The sequence below is a fragment of the Rhinoraja longicauda genome, chromosome 6 (genome assembly GCF_053455715.1).
Source record: "Rhinoraja longicauda isolate Sanriku21f chromosome 6, sRhiLon1.1, whole genome shotgun sequence".
Taxonomy (NCBI): domain Eukaryota; kingdom Metazoa; phylum Chordata; class Chondrichthyes; order Rajiformes; family Arhynchobatidae; genus Rhinoraja; species Rhinoraja longicauda.
In genome coordinates, this window is record NC_135958.1 from 78,928,119 (window position 1) to 78,942,484 (window position 14,366).

At 38.8% G+C, this 14,366-nt stretch overlaps 1 protein-coding gene across 1 annotated transcript in view; it reads right to left on the reverse strand.

Annotated features, from left to right (window-relative positions):
- The window catches only part of pitpnc1a (phosphatidylinositol transfer protein cytoplasmic 1a), a 186,527-nt gene that overhangs the window by 75,469 nt on the left and 96,692 nt on the right, over nucleotides 1-14,366 (reverse strand). Inside the window, exon 3 of the mRNA XM_078401430.1 lies at nucleotides 273-361. Coding sequence (XP_078257556.1) covers nucleotides 273-361 — 89 coding nt within the window. The remainder of the gene's footprint in view (nucleotides 1-272; nucleotides 362-14,366) is intronic.

Below are 14,366 nucleotides of genomic sequence, written 5' to 3' on the forward strand. Positions count from 1 at the left end.
TCTCCTGCCTTCTCCCCATAATCCTTGACACCCTCACTAATCACAAATGTCAATCTCAATCTAGATTATTATCTAGAATGTGTGTCTACTCTTAAATCTTTTTCAATTCTTCAGCAGCTCTTCAGGCAACACTGAGTCATTTGGGTTACTCAGCTGGGAAAGTGCAATAAAGGCATTTAAAGTTCATGTCTGATGATGTCATGTGAACAAGATAAAACCTCATGTAACATTGCACATTAAGTAGTAGGTTATGTAACTGTGCTAAATCCTACCTGTGATGGTGTATGGATAATAATTCCAAGCTTTCTCTGTGACGTAAAAGATCCTTGGAACCACTGCTCGAGCCCAGCTAGGAAGCTTGCTATAAATAAAAGAAAGATTTGTTTAAAATAAATATGCATGTGATTATATCAGTAAAGTTGATTCTATCGATACGATACGATAGAACTTTATTTATCCCAGGAGGAAAATTTATCCAACAAATGAAGAGAAACAGATAGGGAGAATATGCTCATGGATATGGATTTTTTTTTATACAGTGGTAGGTGCCTGGAACACTGCTTGGGGAGGCAGTAGAAGCAGAAACAATGACAAAGTGTAAGAGACATTTAGGCAGACACATGAACATGCATTGAATAGATAGATAAGGACCATTTACACGCAGAATGGATTAGTTTAATTTGGCTTTATGGTCAGTGCTGGCATTGTGGGCTGAAGAACCTTATCATGTGCTGTACTGTTCTATGTGCTATAAGTTGAGGAGGTTGGTGTTCGGACAAACCATTTTTTATGTAGGAAGGAACTGCAGATGCTGGTCTACACCAAAGATAGACACAAAATGCTGGAGTAACTCAGTGGATCAGACAGCATCTCTGGATAGAAGGAATGGGTGATGTTTCGAGTCGAGACCCTTCCTCAGACTGTGTCAGGGAAGAGGGAGATATAGAGATAAGGAAGGCTATGGTGTGAGAACGAGACATCGAAAGAGATGCTGACCAACGAAATGGTAGAATAGATCATTGTTAGTTCACACGTTATAGGAGTAGAATTAGGCCATTCGGCCCAGAGTCTACACCATTCAATCATGGTTGATCTCTGTCTCCTAATCCCATTTTCCTGCCTTCTCCCCATAACCCTTGACACCCGTTCTAATCAAGAATTAGTCTATCTTTGCCTTAAAAATATCCTCTGACTTGGCCTCCACAGTCCTCTGTGGCAGAGTTCCACAGATTAACTACCCTCTGACTAAAGAAGTTTCTAAAAGAGCACCCTTTAATTCTGAGGCTATGACCTCTGGTCCTAGACTCTCCCACCAGTGGAAACATCCTCTCCCACTCTATCTATGCCTTTCATTATTCTGTAAGTTTCAATGAGGTCCCCCCTCAACCTTCTAAACTCCAGCGAGTAGAGGCCCAGTGCTGTCAAACGCTCATCATATGCTAACCCATTCAATCCGGGAATCATTCTTGTAAACCTCCTCTTGACCCTCTTTTGTGTTTTGTTTTCTACTGTGATGGATTGAAAATAGTAACTTGAATATTTTCTCAGCTCTCATGTGGTTAGATTAATTGCTAACAATATTTATAAGGAATGTTGCTTGCAAATAACCTGCTATCAAATCTAATTCAATATTACTGCTGTCTGTGATTCAATTGCCTAGAACAATGATTAGAGATGATGTTTTAAGCTGTCAGAATTCGCTAAATTTCCTTCAATTGTTGATTTATTCATCTTGGAATTGGCTGTGCGTATTTCTCAGTTTCCATTTTTCTACTTGTTTTCATTTGCTGCATATCTGAATTAAAATTAAACATCTGACAAGTAGCAAATGATGCCATTCAACCTTAAGTCAGCTTCTTGACATCATGTGCATGTGATCTGTGAAGAAACGGGACTTTTCACGGGGCATTTTATTTGTGCTCAGGCAAGTTCTTCATTGCTGAAGCACAGGTGCACTGTCATCTGTTCCCTTACACACTCAAGTTTATCTCTTCCACGTGGTTTGTGATCAGATTCCATCCACTGACAGTTCCTTTCTCCAGAGAGCTCAGAATTGAATTGTGAGGGTGGCCAATTTTATTTATTTTCAAAACATACTGTCGAGGAAATTGACTTAGAGGAAAATTAAAGGAAAAACAGAGACTTCGAGTTTCGCTTCAAGAGACTTTATTGCATGATATCATGGAAAGATGGTGGCAGTTAACTGCTCACCAGTTCTCTGTCTTTGCAGCAGAATTAGCCGGCAGTTATACAGTGCAGTAAACAACTTTTTTTTTGTTAGATACAACTGTACGAAAATATACTTCGTCCTTGGCTTTATGTTTTCCTGTTATTACTATGCACAACATGGGTATTAATTATTTAATTCGTCATAATAAACTTTTTGTTTATGTTAATCTTATTCAACAAGATAGTTAATACAAGTCAAACATAATGCAAGGGCATCTTGCCATTATTCTATCTCATCTTTCAAGCAGACCGCACCACTGCCCCAACCCCTTGCTAATCATAAGCCCCATTTACTGCAACGTTTCTGCACTACTAGCGGTTGGGGGCGCAGGTGGTCTACCCAGCTACTGCTGTTGTGTTTCTTGATTACAATAGTTACCGACATTACAGGGTTAACTATTGTGATCCAGCATTCAGTAACTTTCCACTGAGAAACAGGCTTCCCTATCTATGTCCTCAACTGTTGTGCTTTGTTCATCAACGCTATGCATTCCCCGATAAGCGAAAAACAGGCACAAGGTCAATTCTAGAAGGGATAATGCGTCTAAAACTTGTTTTGCCAGATTCCCATGATCTTCTGCAGCTGGTCAACAAGAGATGTCAATTGCCACATTCGCACACTCTTTCGTTACCTTATTTAATTCCGATCAAAATTAAGTAAATGAAGATTTTATTTTTCTTCTACACTTACAATAATGTAATTACACATTATTAAACTCAGGGAGGGTGATTACACAACATGGGTTTCTTATAATATTATGCATGAAGTATTATTATAATTAAAGGAAATATTTTTCCATTTATAGTCACTTCAATTCCTCACCCCCCTCAGTTCCCTTCAATTGAATAATCATTGGATGGCTACTCTTGAATCAGCTATTAATAGGCATTTAAGATTAATGAAATACAACTTGTCCTTGACTCCGCCCTCCTTCCACCTGGGGATGCATTGCTCGGGTGAATTCTACCATATGTAGAATTGCCATGAAAATCTTTCACATGAACATTCCAGTATTAGTACTTCAAAGCATAGTACTTCTGAGCTACCCTTTTCCACATTTCTCAAAAGGTCTTTTGCTGACAGGCAAGGCAATGAATGAGATTATAAAACAGATTTATATTTGGTTTTGACTTCATCTCATTTCTATACTTCAAATAGAAAATACAGTGATAATTTACATTACTACCTGAATATTTTTCTGGGGTTTCATTTCAAGGCCAGTTGTTGCAATACCCTTCAAATAAAAACTGCTATACACTGGGGGAACATAAAATAATTGAAGAATCATTTGAGAGCCAGGTCTGTTACAAGCATCAAAGGTTTATTGTTTATCACTGGTAGAGAAAAGTTGTACATGTTCCAGACAAAGTATCTGTCGTACAAAGGAAAACATCAATCATTGTTCCTGTTTTCAGTTTAACCTCAGCTGGCTGCAGATCAGTAATAGAAGCAAATGTTTACATGCATACTCAACCAGGTGTCTCATAAGGTACAAGGAGACAAATTATAGACAGCTCTTGGTTATCTTTTGGTGCTTGCCAGCCACCTTGTGTTCACTGTCTCTGAGCGAGAACAATGGCGCTTGTATTCAGTGATTTTGTGTATCTAGCTTGAACTACCTCAGTATTGTAAGTAGAGGCCCACCCAGTCTGTTCTATCTGAGACTATAGAAATGGGATGTGGTCAGTCCCATTATACCCTCATAGTGGTTCTCCAATTTGTAACTTATTAAGTAACTATTCTTCAATTTGTAACACTTATACCTATGCATTTCTATTTGTCTAGCTCTATGATGTGGTTTTCGCCCGTGTCACTCTTAAAACCTCATATGGTCAAGATTAAGATTTTCTCTGAAGTGTTCACGGCTAAAGCCAAATTTCATTTCCAGACCAAGTCACCTGTGACAGAATCGGGTGGTGTGCAGGGGCTTAATGTTTGTTCATTAATTTTTGCACATACCCCAAAGATGATTTTTTTCTTAACTATGTCAAAGGTTGATGTACATCTCACTATCAAACAGTTACCTTTTGGCTCAAGCGAACAGTCACCATTAATTACAAATGGCCAATAAAATACATTTAATTAGGTCCATTAAGTGTGCCTCACACAGTCAAGGGACTCGAAATCCATCCATACAAATGAAAGAGTGGTGTGTATTTGTGAATTGTGTATCAAACCTCAAGATCCCGACCACGACTGAAATCAAGAAATGTTAGCAGATTTGTAAGGCAAACAACGTAAAGGAGTTTGTAAGTGTGACAGGATGTTGCAAGAAGAATGAATGCGGTGTCATTGACTTAGACCACCTGGCAAAAGATGCAGTAAACAGTTACACAACTTAAAGTACAGCGCAAAAGGAAGCCATGAATCTTTAGTTTGTGATGTAGCTCATGGGCATATCAAAGAAAATAGTAGGTTAAAGATATATTCAAAACAATCTGCTTTCAGACATAGATAGGACAGATAGCATGGAGAAGATTAAAAACGTGTGAAGTTGGAAGGTTTTGTTTATACATTATTCATGGACTTCTGGGTAGAAAGAATTTCTAAAGGTTAAATTTCTCAGCCTATTGCCTCCTAGCTTAAAGGTTAACGTTGTGTTTTATTAGAGGTTAGAATCAAAGTCATCGAGTCATACAACACAGGCCATTTAACCCACCATGTCCACCCATTTATAAATCTTCAGAAGGACAAAGGAAGAAGGAAATTACTATGAAAAATATGTTTACTTTCTTTGGGCATCACAATCTAGTGTGAATGTTGTTAAACACATTATCATCCCATTGCAGCTTTTCCAGCAGGCGATCCCCCCCCCCCCCCCCCCCCCACATCGCATCATAAACTGCAATTCAACTAACCCAGCATTTACCTTTTCCAATGCTTCAGCACACGGATAGGAAAGATTTTGAGGGATATGGGTCAAATGTGGGCATATGGGACTAGAATAGAAGGGCATCAAGTTGGCATGGATGAGATGGGCTGATGGCCCTGTTTTTGTGCTGTGTAACTCTGACTATTTTTCCTACTCCACAGCAAAGACTCCTGAGAATCTCTGTGCCTTTAAGTTAAAAGACTGAGATTTAAAAAAAAATTCTGTTAGACAAGGTTATCAGGGAATATGGATCAATAGCAGATAATGTAGTTGAGGTACAATCAGTTAAGGTCTCATTTATTGGTGGAACAGCACTGAGGAGCTCAATATACATTATTGTCCATCAACTGAAGGTAGACACAAAAAGCTGGAGTAACTCAGCGGGACAGGCAGCATCTCTGGAGAGAAGGAATGGGTAACATTTTGGGTCGAGACCCTTCTTCATCAACCAGTGTGTTAGTTCTTTGTAATGACAGAAATGCATCCTACACCTATGTATACTATACCCATGTATACCTTCTCACTAAAACAAGTAAACAAAGCACTTCTGTTCTCTCAGGATGAACAATACCAGTGACGCTACTTTTAGACAACCGAAAGAAAACTGGTAAAGGTTAATTATGACTGATGATGATTATGTGCGCAAAATTATTATCTGAACTTGTAAATAGTATTATTTCTAATCTGTATCCCGACCATGCTACTTTGTCTCACCAACTTGATTTGAATGCAAAAGAAAATAACGTAATACGTGAGCACCAGCATTCTCTTGCAAAATGCCATGCTACATTAACAGATCACAGAGAGAACCTCTTCTGATAAGACTGCTATTGATGCTTATCTGAAATTGAAACTTGTTGACTATTAAACAACTCTTTATAGAAAATACCTAACCTGCACAGCCCACCATGTCCTGATTCAAAATTGAAGGTCAAAAACACACCATCTGGTATCATTGCCATAATATTGTACGATGAATACATTTTACTTTCCTCTAGTTTTCCTCTTCAAATTAGCCTACTGATTACTATCCATTGGCAATTATCTACCTATCCCTATCCTGTCTCAAGTACATTAACCAACTGTTCACTCTTTTGATTTGAGATAAAACAATGGTATTATGTTGGTATGAAATCCAGGCCAACCAGTTTCCGAAGGCGTTATTACCCAATACAAATTTAATGCCTTCATAGCACCAGAGAGTTGATATGCAAATATGTGCAGCTTGGGTAAAATGTTAGTCCCAGGCCTGTAGAAACATCAAGGTGCATCCTGTGTGATATTCTGCCAATAAACATAAAAAGAAGAAAAACAATGGAAACGTCTATAATTCTGAAAAAGAGTAAAAACCTGTTTACACGTCTCATTAGAAATGAAGCAAAGTGACAATGTAATGTTGTTGCATATATGACATTCATCCCGAACAAAGGGAAAACAGTGATATTTCATCTGTCTGGACATTATGGATCTGTTGGTGTTTGAATTAGATGGCTAAATTGAATTATCAGGTAATGCTACAGGTTCTGTAGGGAAATATTCCTATTATATGGGTAACTGCCAATTATTTCGGGAAATAACAGCAATATTTCCTGGTAAAACTGACAGCAATTTTGAGGTTTTGCAGAAATGCTTAAATCTCAAAGTTGCTGGCAGCCATTCATGGCTATTTGCCTGAATGTGATATAACATTAGATTCTTCACAGAATCTGGCAAGAGAACCCAAACTTACCATAAGGAATCTGCTCAAACATCATGGTAGTCAGTAAGAACCTTTTTTTTCCAGGGTGGAAATGTCAGACTAGACGGGATAGCTTTAAAGTCAAAGGGGGAAAGTGTAAAGGAGATGTGCGGAGCGATGTTTTACATGGAGGGTTGTGGGTGCCTGGAACGTGCTGCCAAGGTGTGGTGGAAGCAGATACGTTAGTGGCACATCAATATGAAGGGAATGGAGGGATTTAGATCACATGCAGGCAGAGGAGATTGGTTTAACTTGGCGTCATGTTCAGCACCGACATTGTGAGTCAAAGGGTCTGTTCCTGCGCTGTGCTGTTCTATGTTAACCCAGCCCAGGGTCAACTTCAATAGAGAACAGCTGTGAGGAACTGTGCCAAGTTTTGCTACCCAGAGTATTTTATTTGAGTTTATGAAAATGTTTAAACGCAGTTTATTTTTTCCAGTTTTAAATTACTTTCACCGAATTTAATTTTTGTAATAGCTTACATAATTTTAACATTTCAAACATTCATTGAGTATTCGAGGAAATGCAGGGTGCCTAACAAGAGACAAAGCCTGGTAAAATGGGCCAGTAGCAAGATGCCTGTATTTGACTTGGGATGACGACAGAGAAAGTTTACCTTAAGTGGATTTATCTCTAAAACAATCACATTCTTAAACAGTGAAGTCATGCACAATGGCAGATCCTTGCGTAGTCTGCAAATATTTAGAGGTTGGGGAGACAAAGGAATAGATTTAGAACATACTAATCTAAATTCTCAAGAGTCATTATTGGAAAGAATTTGGAAAATAATTGACAATGGACAGCTAGCAAACGTTGTACTTCCTTATTCTTGGAGGAATCCTAAAGAAGTGCTGGAAATTTGGAGTGGAACTTCTGGCATTTCTGAGAAAGTTCTGGCCCATTCAGTTATTCACTGAGATCTGAAATGGTTCCCATGGATGGGAGCGTGGCCTACAATGTTATTAATTGAGTAGAAAAATTGATAAGACCCTATGAATTACAAACCTGTGGGTTTAATTTTATTTAGAACACAATGTTGAAACCATTGTTTTTAATGCCAACTTTCACTTCTTGGGGATTTCCAGCAAAGCTTCTGAATATGTTGGTTGGCGTCATTTACCTGATTCAGTTCTCTGAGAACATTACCAGTATCATGGATGACGGTGTTTCTGTTGATCAGATACTGCATAAATGTTCCTGCGGTAATATTTGTTTCTATAGAGTTCTTTGACAGCCAATATTATTCAGGATGGAAGATCTCACATAAAAGAGAAATAGCTTGCATTTGTACAGTGTCTTTCATGATCCTGGGACATTACAAGATGCTGTGTAGCTGGTAATATATTTTTGGAGGTTGTCATTTTATATTGTAGCATTGCATTTTATATTATGGGAATATTGCTACTAACAACAATAATGTGACAAAGATGAATTAAGGTAATCAAATTTGAAGGTGATGTTGATTGAATAGTAATGATTGGCTTGAGCTCAGGGGATTTCTCTTGCACTTCAATTGTTATGGAAGACAGGATTTTGGTTCAACAACTCACAAATGACTTTCATCAAGAGTCAGTATAGGAAAATAACTGCAGATGCTGGTACAAATCGAAGGTATTTATTCACAAAATGCAAGAGTCACTCAGCAGGTCAGGCAGCATCTCAGGAGAGAAGGAATGGGTGACGTTTCAGGTTGGGACCCGTCTGAAGAAGGGTCTCGACCCAAAACGTCACCCATTCCTTCTCTCCTGCGATGCTGCCTGACCTGCTGAGTTACTCCAGCATTTTGTGAATAAATACCTTCATCAAGAGTCATATGTGCAGAAGACTCTGCAATGAGGCATAAACCTACTGGAATGGCTTGTGAACCTACAACCTTCTGACTCAGGTAAGAGTGCTACCACTTAGCAACAACTTGTACAATATCAGGTGCTAGCCAATAATCCACCCTGGTCACGCAAGCAAGGTCTCTACAGACATTGAGTTACAGTGCATGTGGCTCTGATATTGACTTGGCCCTCTGCATAAAGAATATTAAGATCTGAAAGAATTAGGGTTACCTATATTAGAGCAACAAGAGCTTGAGGGGACATGATTAATTCAACATAACTAGTTCTTATCAACTTTCTGGTAACTAGCTAACCCCACATATTTATTTTGATTTTCCCTTACCTTGTAAAATCTACTCATTCCATTTTTAAATTTTCAACTGAGTCTCAACCACAACTGTTTATTGGGGAATAAGGTTCCATATTCTATCCCTTATGTAGAAGTGTTGTTTCGAAAGCTTAGTTCTAATCTTTTTATCTTAGACTTTCATTGCTCTAAGTGTCTGAACTGGCAATGATGCATTGACGTGTTAAATAACTGCACTGGACTGTTGGAATTTTATTGATTATAAAAAACATAGCACAAAAAGTAAGGAAATTTGTGTTTGGTAGATTATTTCTTTGTTGTAACAATGCTTCTTGGCAATAAATCTTATACCGTTGGAAAGCCTGTTTATTTCCCTTTTAAATGGTGCCACATTTGTAAGGAACATGCATTTGTGGGATGAGCAGCAGAGCTGAGTATATGGGTTGCGCCCATGAAAAATTTGCCAAATCTTCTCTGCCAATGCCAAACAGCTTATTCTGCCATTGACTCTTGTTCGGTGTTGTTTGGTGGATTGGATGATTGAAGTCTGAAGAAACAAGACATATTGGCAATTTAACAATTTATTCATTTAATAAACAGGAGCCACAGTAGCGTGTGGAAGAACCATACACAGCCATAACAGCCTGGCACCTCCTCCTCATGCTGGTCACCAGCCTGGTCACCCACTGTTGTGGGATGGCATCCCATTCTTGTCAGCACCTGGGGGTACCAGAAGCTCAAAACAAGAGTCAATAGCAACAGCAGAATAAGCTGTTTGGCATTGGCAGAGATTTGGGAAATTTTTCATGGGCGCAACCCATATACTCAGGTCTGCTGCTCATCCCACAAATGCATGTTCCTTACAAATGTGGCACCATTTAAAAGGGAAATAAACAGGCTTTCCAACGGTATAAGATTTATTGCCAAGAAGCATTGTTACAACAAAGAAATAATCTACCAAACACAAATTTCCTTACTTTTTGTGCTATGTTTAGAAAAATGTCACCCAGTAAGTGAAACCACATTCTGGGGGTGCATTTCTCAAACTAGTCAATAGATGGGGGAAAAGAGCTTTTCTTTTGTGGGACAAAGAATTGCAGGAGTCTTCCATGTACACAAGAAAATCATTGGCCTCCCTAATCAAGGACAATTTCCTTGTATTCTGTAATGGGCATTGCCCTGTACATCATGGGTATTGACAGGTTCTGACCAGAGATGTCATCTGTCTCTGTTTCCTCCAGCACTTAGTTTTATCATTTAATTTGTTTTAGCATTTCATTAATTTTAGCATTATGCCCTTATGTTTATAGTACCCACACTATAATAGTTTCTACACCCGTTAAAATACTGCAGGTTTGTTACCTGGAAATTGGACCCATTACCTTTTTTCTGGGTAAATCACAAAATTCAGCTCTTTTGAAGTGTTTGCAATTTTCTTTGGCATAAGTTGTGTTCATCGGGAAATTGGATTTGGCTTCCAGGCATCATTCACCCTAATGCAGATTCCTCTTTCTGTCGCAATTGCCACATGTGATAATGTCACTTAAGTACATATGAGGATCAATTACCTCTAAGGACTGTGTGTATGTTATATGTATAGCATTGTAATAATGTTGAACCCGCTCCTGATATTAGTTAAGGGCTGACTACCTTCAATAAAATATACTCATTGGCAGTTCTAACTCAGTTAATGGCTTTAATAAGCAGCAACACCAGGGAACCTATAGATACTGCACTTGCAAAAGGTCTGGGATGTTGCTCTTTGAGGAAGCAGCAAAATTATAATCAAATGTGAGGTTACCACAGAATTTTATTTTGAGTTAAGCTCAAACAAATTGGTCTGAGCCATATGCCAAGTACATAGAATGAATAAAGATGGATAGTTGATACCATCAAGACCCAGGGAGGAGGATGCAGGACAGAGAAATGTGCCTGTCCATGAACAGATGATGATGGTATTGATGCTGCAAGTCAGGTTGGAGATATGTGATATGTTGGTGAGTATACAGGTGCCATGAAATGTAGGTATAATTTCTAGACCTTTTTAGGTTGAGTGTTGCAGGACTGATTATTGTAGATGGACAAATGAGGGAATTCAAAACCATTTCACCTTTGAAGAAGCGTGTCAAACAGCCACTCGTACAGAGATGATGCTTAAAAACATGAACTGTTTCACTTGGGGCACAATACTGAGTTGCGGTCAGAAAACAATTCCTCAAAAATGGTAATGTCAAAGTAATCTACTTCTTATCAGCTGAGTCATGTGAGCAAGTGGGTTTACCCGAGTGCAAAAGGCGGGAAGCCTGCATGTGGCAAAAAAGTGGGAAAGCCTTGCCTTCGATATTATGGAAGCCACTCAATCTCAGAATGACTATTCGTGATTCAACTTCTGCCTAGTGCTATAATTTTCCCGGGTGGGGTATATTGTACAGGTGCCAAGTCACCAGCGAAGGCAAATGATGATCAACACAGTGATCCACATTAGCCTGGGATGTAAGTGGACAAGGGTGTGTCGCAGTCTCACTGGGATACTGTGCACGCAGTATATAAGAAGATAAATCTTATAAATAAAGAGGAGGTGGAAATCTGATGGAATGTTGAATGGCATCTACTGCTCGAGAAGGATGATAAGGGATGTAATGTAAAGACATCTTATTGATGAGAAAACAATGCTAACAATTGTGTATTGAAACTATGGTAAGCTGTTTTGTTGTAGGCTAGATCATGTGTTAGAAATACCTCAACCATTTTCCAATGAGGCAGAGTTAATGGTTTTGGCCATTTATGCAGGAGTGCTCTCTGACTTCCGGGGAGTGAAAACTTGGATTTCCAGTGGACAGATAGATTCAGTTACATAAAGACCATGCACCCAAGTCATGCGAAGATTGGATTGAGCAATTTCAAGTAAGGGACTGGGTTAGATAGTGAAAAGATCAAGTAAGATTGAGGAACCACTCATATTTCAGAGAGCACGAGCCCCATTCTAAAAAACCACCAAGTTTGAAAGGTGCTAAGTCAACACCTCCCAGAATCTTACAGATCAGAGTCATGAGCAGTTCTAATATCTACCATAAAAACGTCAATGGTGACAATAAAACTCTTAGGAATTATCTTAAAGATTGATAATTTGCACTCAAGAGAGTGAAACGAGTATTTTACGCTATATTTCCTTTAGAAACTAAAACCAACAACCTAATGCTTTTCAAACAGGAAATACATTCATTCTATGCTAAGTTTGAACAAATTAAATTGAGACAAAAATTAAATTGAGTCATCAAATGAAATGGGAAGATTCACAATGGCAAGAAGATGATTTTTCAGCAACTAGCAGTCATCAGTTTAAGAGAAGAGAAAGTAGAAAATTTAATATAAACCTTCTAACAATGTGGGTGATAACCGACAAAGGCAATGCATCGGAGTAGATTTTAAAAATAAGGTCTTTATAGCTGGAAGAAACAGTGAAGGGTAGGAAATTGCTCAATCAGTATTTTTATGCTGCATTTACCCAGAAATAAATTGATGAAGGTGTACAGCTGCAGACATCCCGGAGAGTAATTGCACGACATGGCATTTTCACAAGCTACCGCAGGAGATGTTACGCCTGCCATTTAGTTTCTCTTTGCCATTAACCAGAAGCCCAGACAGACCTTTCAGTTGAAACAATAATTCACTTACACTTCTAATTTATTGTATTGCTTTTGGTGTTTGCAGTGCAGTACTCTACACTGGAGAAACCAAACCCAGGTAGGATGACCATCTCCAGAATACTTCAGTTCACATCGCAAAGATGATCCTCACCTTCTGGACACCTGTTTCGTTAACTGTCCATCACGTTTCCATTCTATTCTCTCTGCCTTTGCTCTTCTACACACTCCCAACAATAACCAATGTAATGTCAAGGAACAGCACCTTATCTTATATCTATTATGCAATTCTCTGCCTCAGAAGACAGTGGAGGCCAATTCTCTGGATGCTTTCAAGAGAGTTAGATAGAGCTCTTAATGATAGTGGAGTCAGGGGGTATGGGGAGAGGGCAGGAACGGGGTACTGCTTGTGGATGATCGGCCATGATCACATTGAATGGCGGTGCTGGCTCGAAGGGCTGAATGGCCTACTCCTGCACCTCTTGTCTATTGTCATGCAACTCTATATTGAATCCAATAACTGTTTTAACACTGTTTTTCTCTCTTCGCAGATGTTGCTTGATCTGCTGGGCATTTCCAGCATTCTGATTTGTTTCAGATTTCCAGCATTTGTTGTCTTCTCCATCTCACACTTCCTCCACGTTCATTTGTTACGTTTTTCTCCAAATGTCCGATTTTATCTGTTGACTAGATGGTGCCAAAGGCTATTATGTTATCTGAACAATCTTAGTTGTCAATGTATTACAGATATTCCCTTTTTTTTCACCCCCTCTTCCTCATTGTATTCTAAATCACTTCTCTGGTTCTGATGAAAGGTCTTTAACCTTAAACATTGATTCATCTTTCAAAATTTACATCTGAGCTGGAGAGTGCTTCTGACATTTTCTGTTTTTAATTAAGGTTTTTAGTATGTGGGTGGCAAGGTGGTGCAGCAGGTGGTCCTGCTGCCCCACAGCTCCTGGGACCTAGAATTGTTCCTGACTTTGGGTGCTGTCTGTTTAGGGATTACATGTGCTCCCTGTGAAGTCATTAGTTTCCAACAGATGTTCCGGTTTCTCCCACATCCCAAAAGTGTGCTTATAGGTGAATTGGCCATTGTAAATTATTCTTCAGTGTAAGAGACAAATGAATCAAAGGGACATTGGTAGACACGTTTCAGGCAGAGAAGAGAGAGAATGAATGGGTTTGTTCTGTTAAGAGATTACATGGACTCGATGGGCTGAACGGCCTCCTTCTGTACTGTTGAAAGTAATTTTTTGCTTTCACATGGAATTATGCTGCCTGACCTACTGATTATCCCTAGCATTTATCATTTTAATTTGGAAATCATTGTGTTCATATTAACTAATGTACTAAATACAAAGTATACGTGCAGCTATTGTAGTTATTAATCAGGGTTAGCCTATGTTAAGTTTAATGTGAAAAGTTGCTGTTTAGTACATGTAACTATATTTATAGTTCTACTCTGTTAGGTGACAATTGAAGTGCAAATGTGAGATCAGGTGTTTATCATGCCTCTCTGGGGAGAACTGATCCACTGGAATTATCTGCACCTGGAGTGGATAATTCAGAGATGTTCACTGTTTGTGATGAAGAGTTTTGCAGATGAGATAAGTAAGAGACTGAGTGAATTCTCAATTGGTCAGGATTATGAGTGTGCAAATATGTAGCTCTGTAAGTAATTTAATTATTTTATATATGTAAAAGGCTAACTGACAGAAAAATGTAACTGGCTGCAAAGCAAGGTCA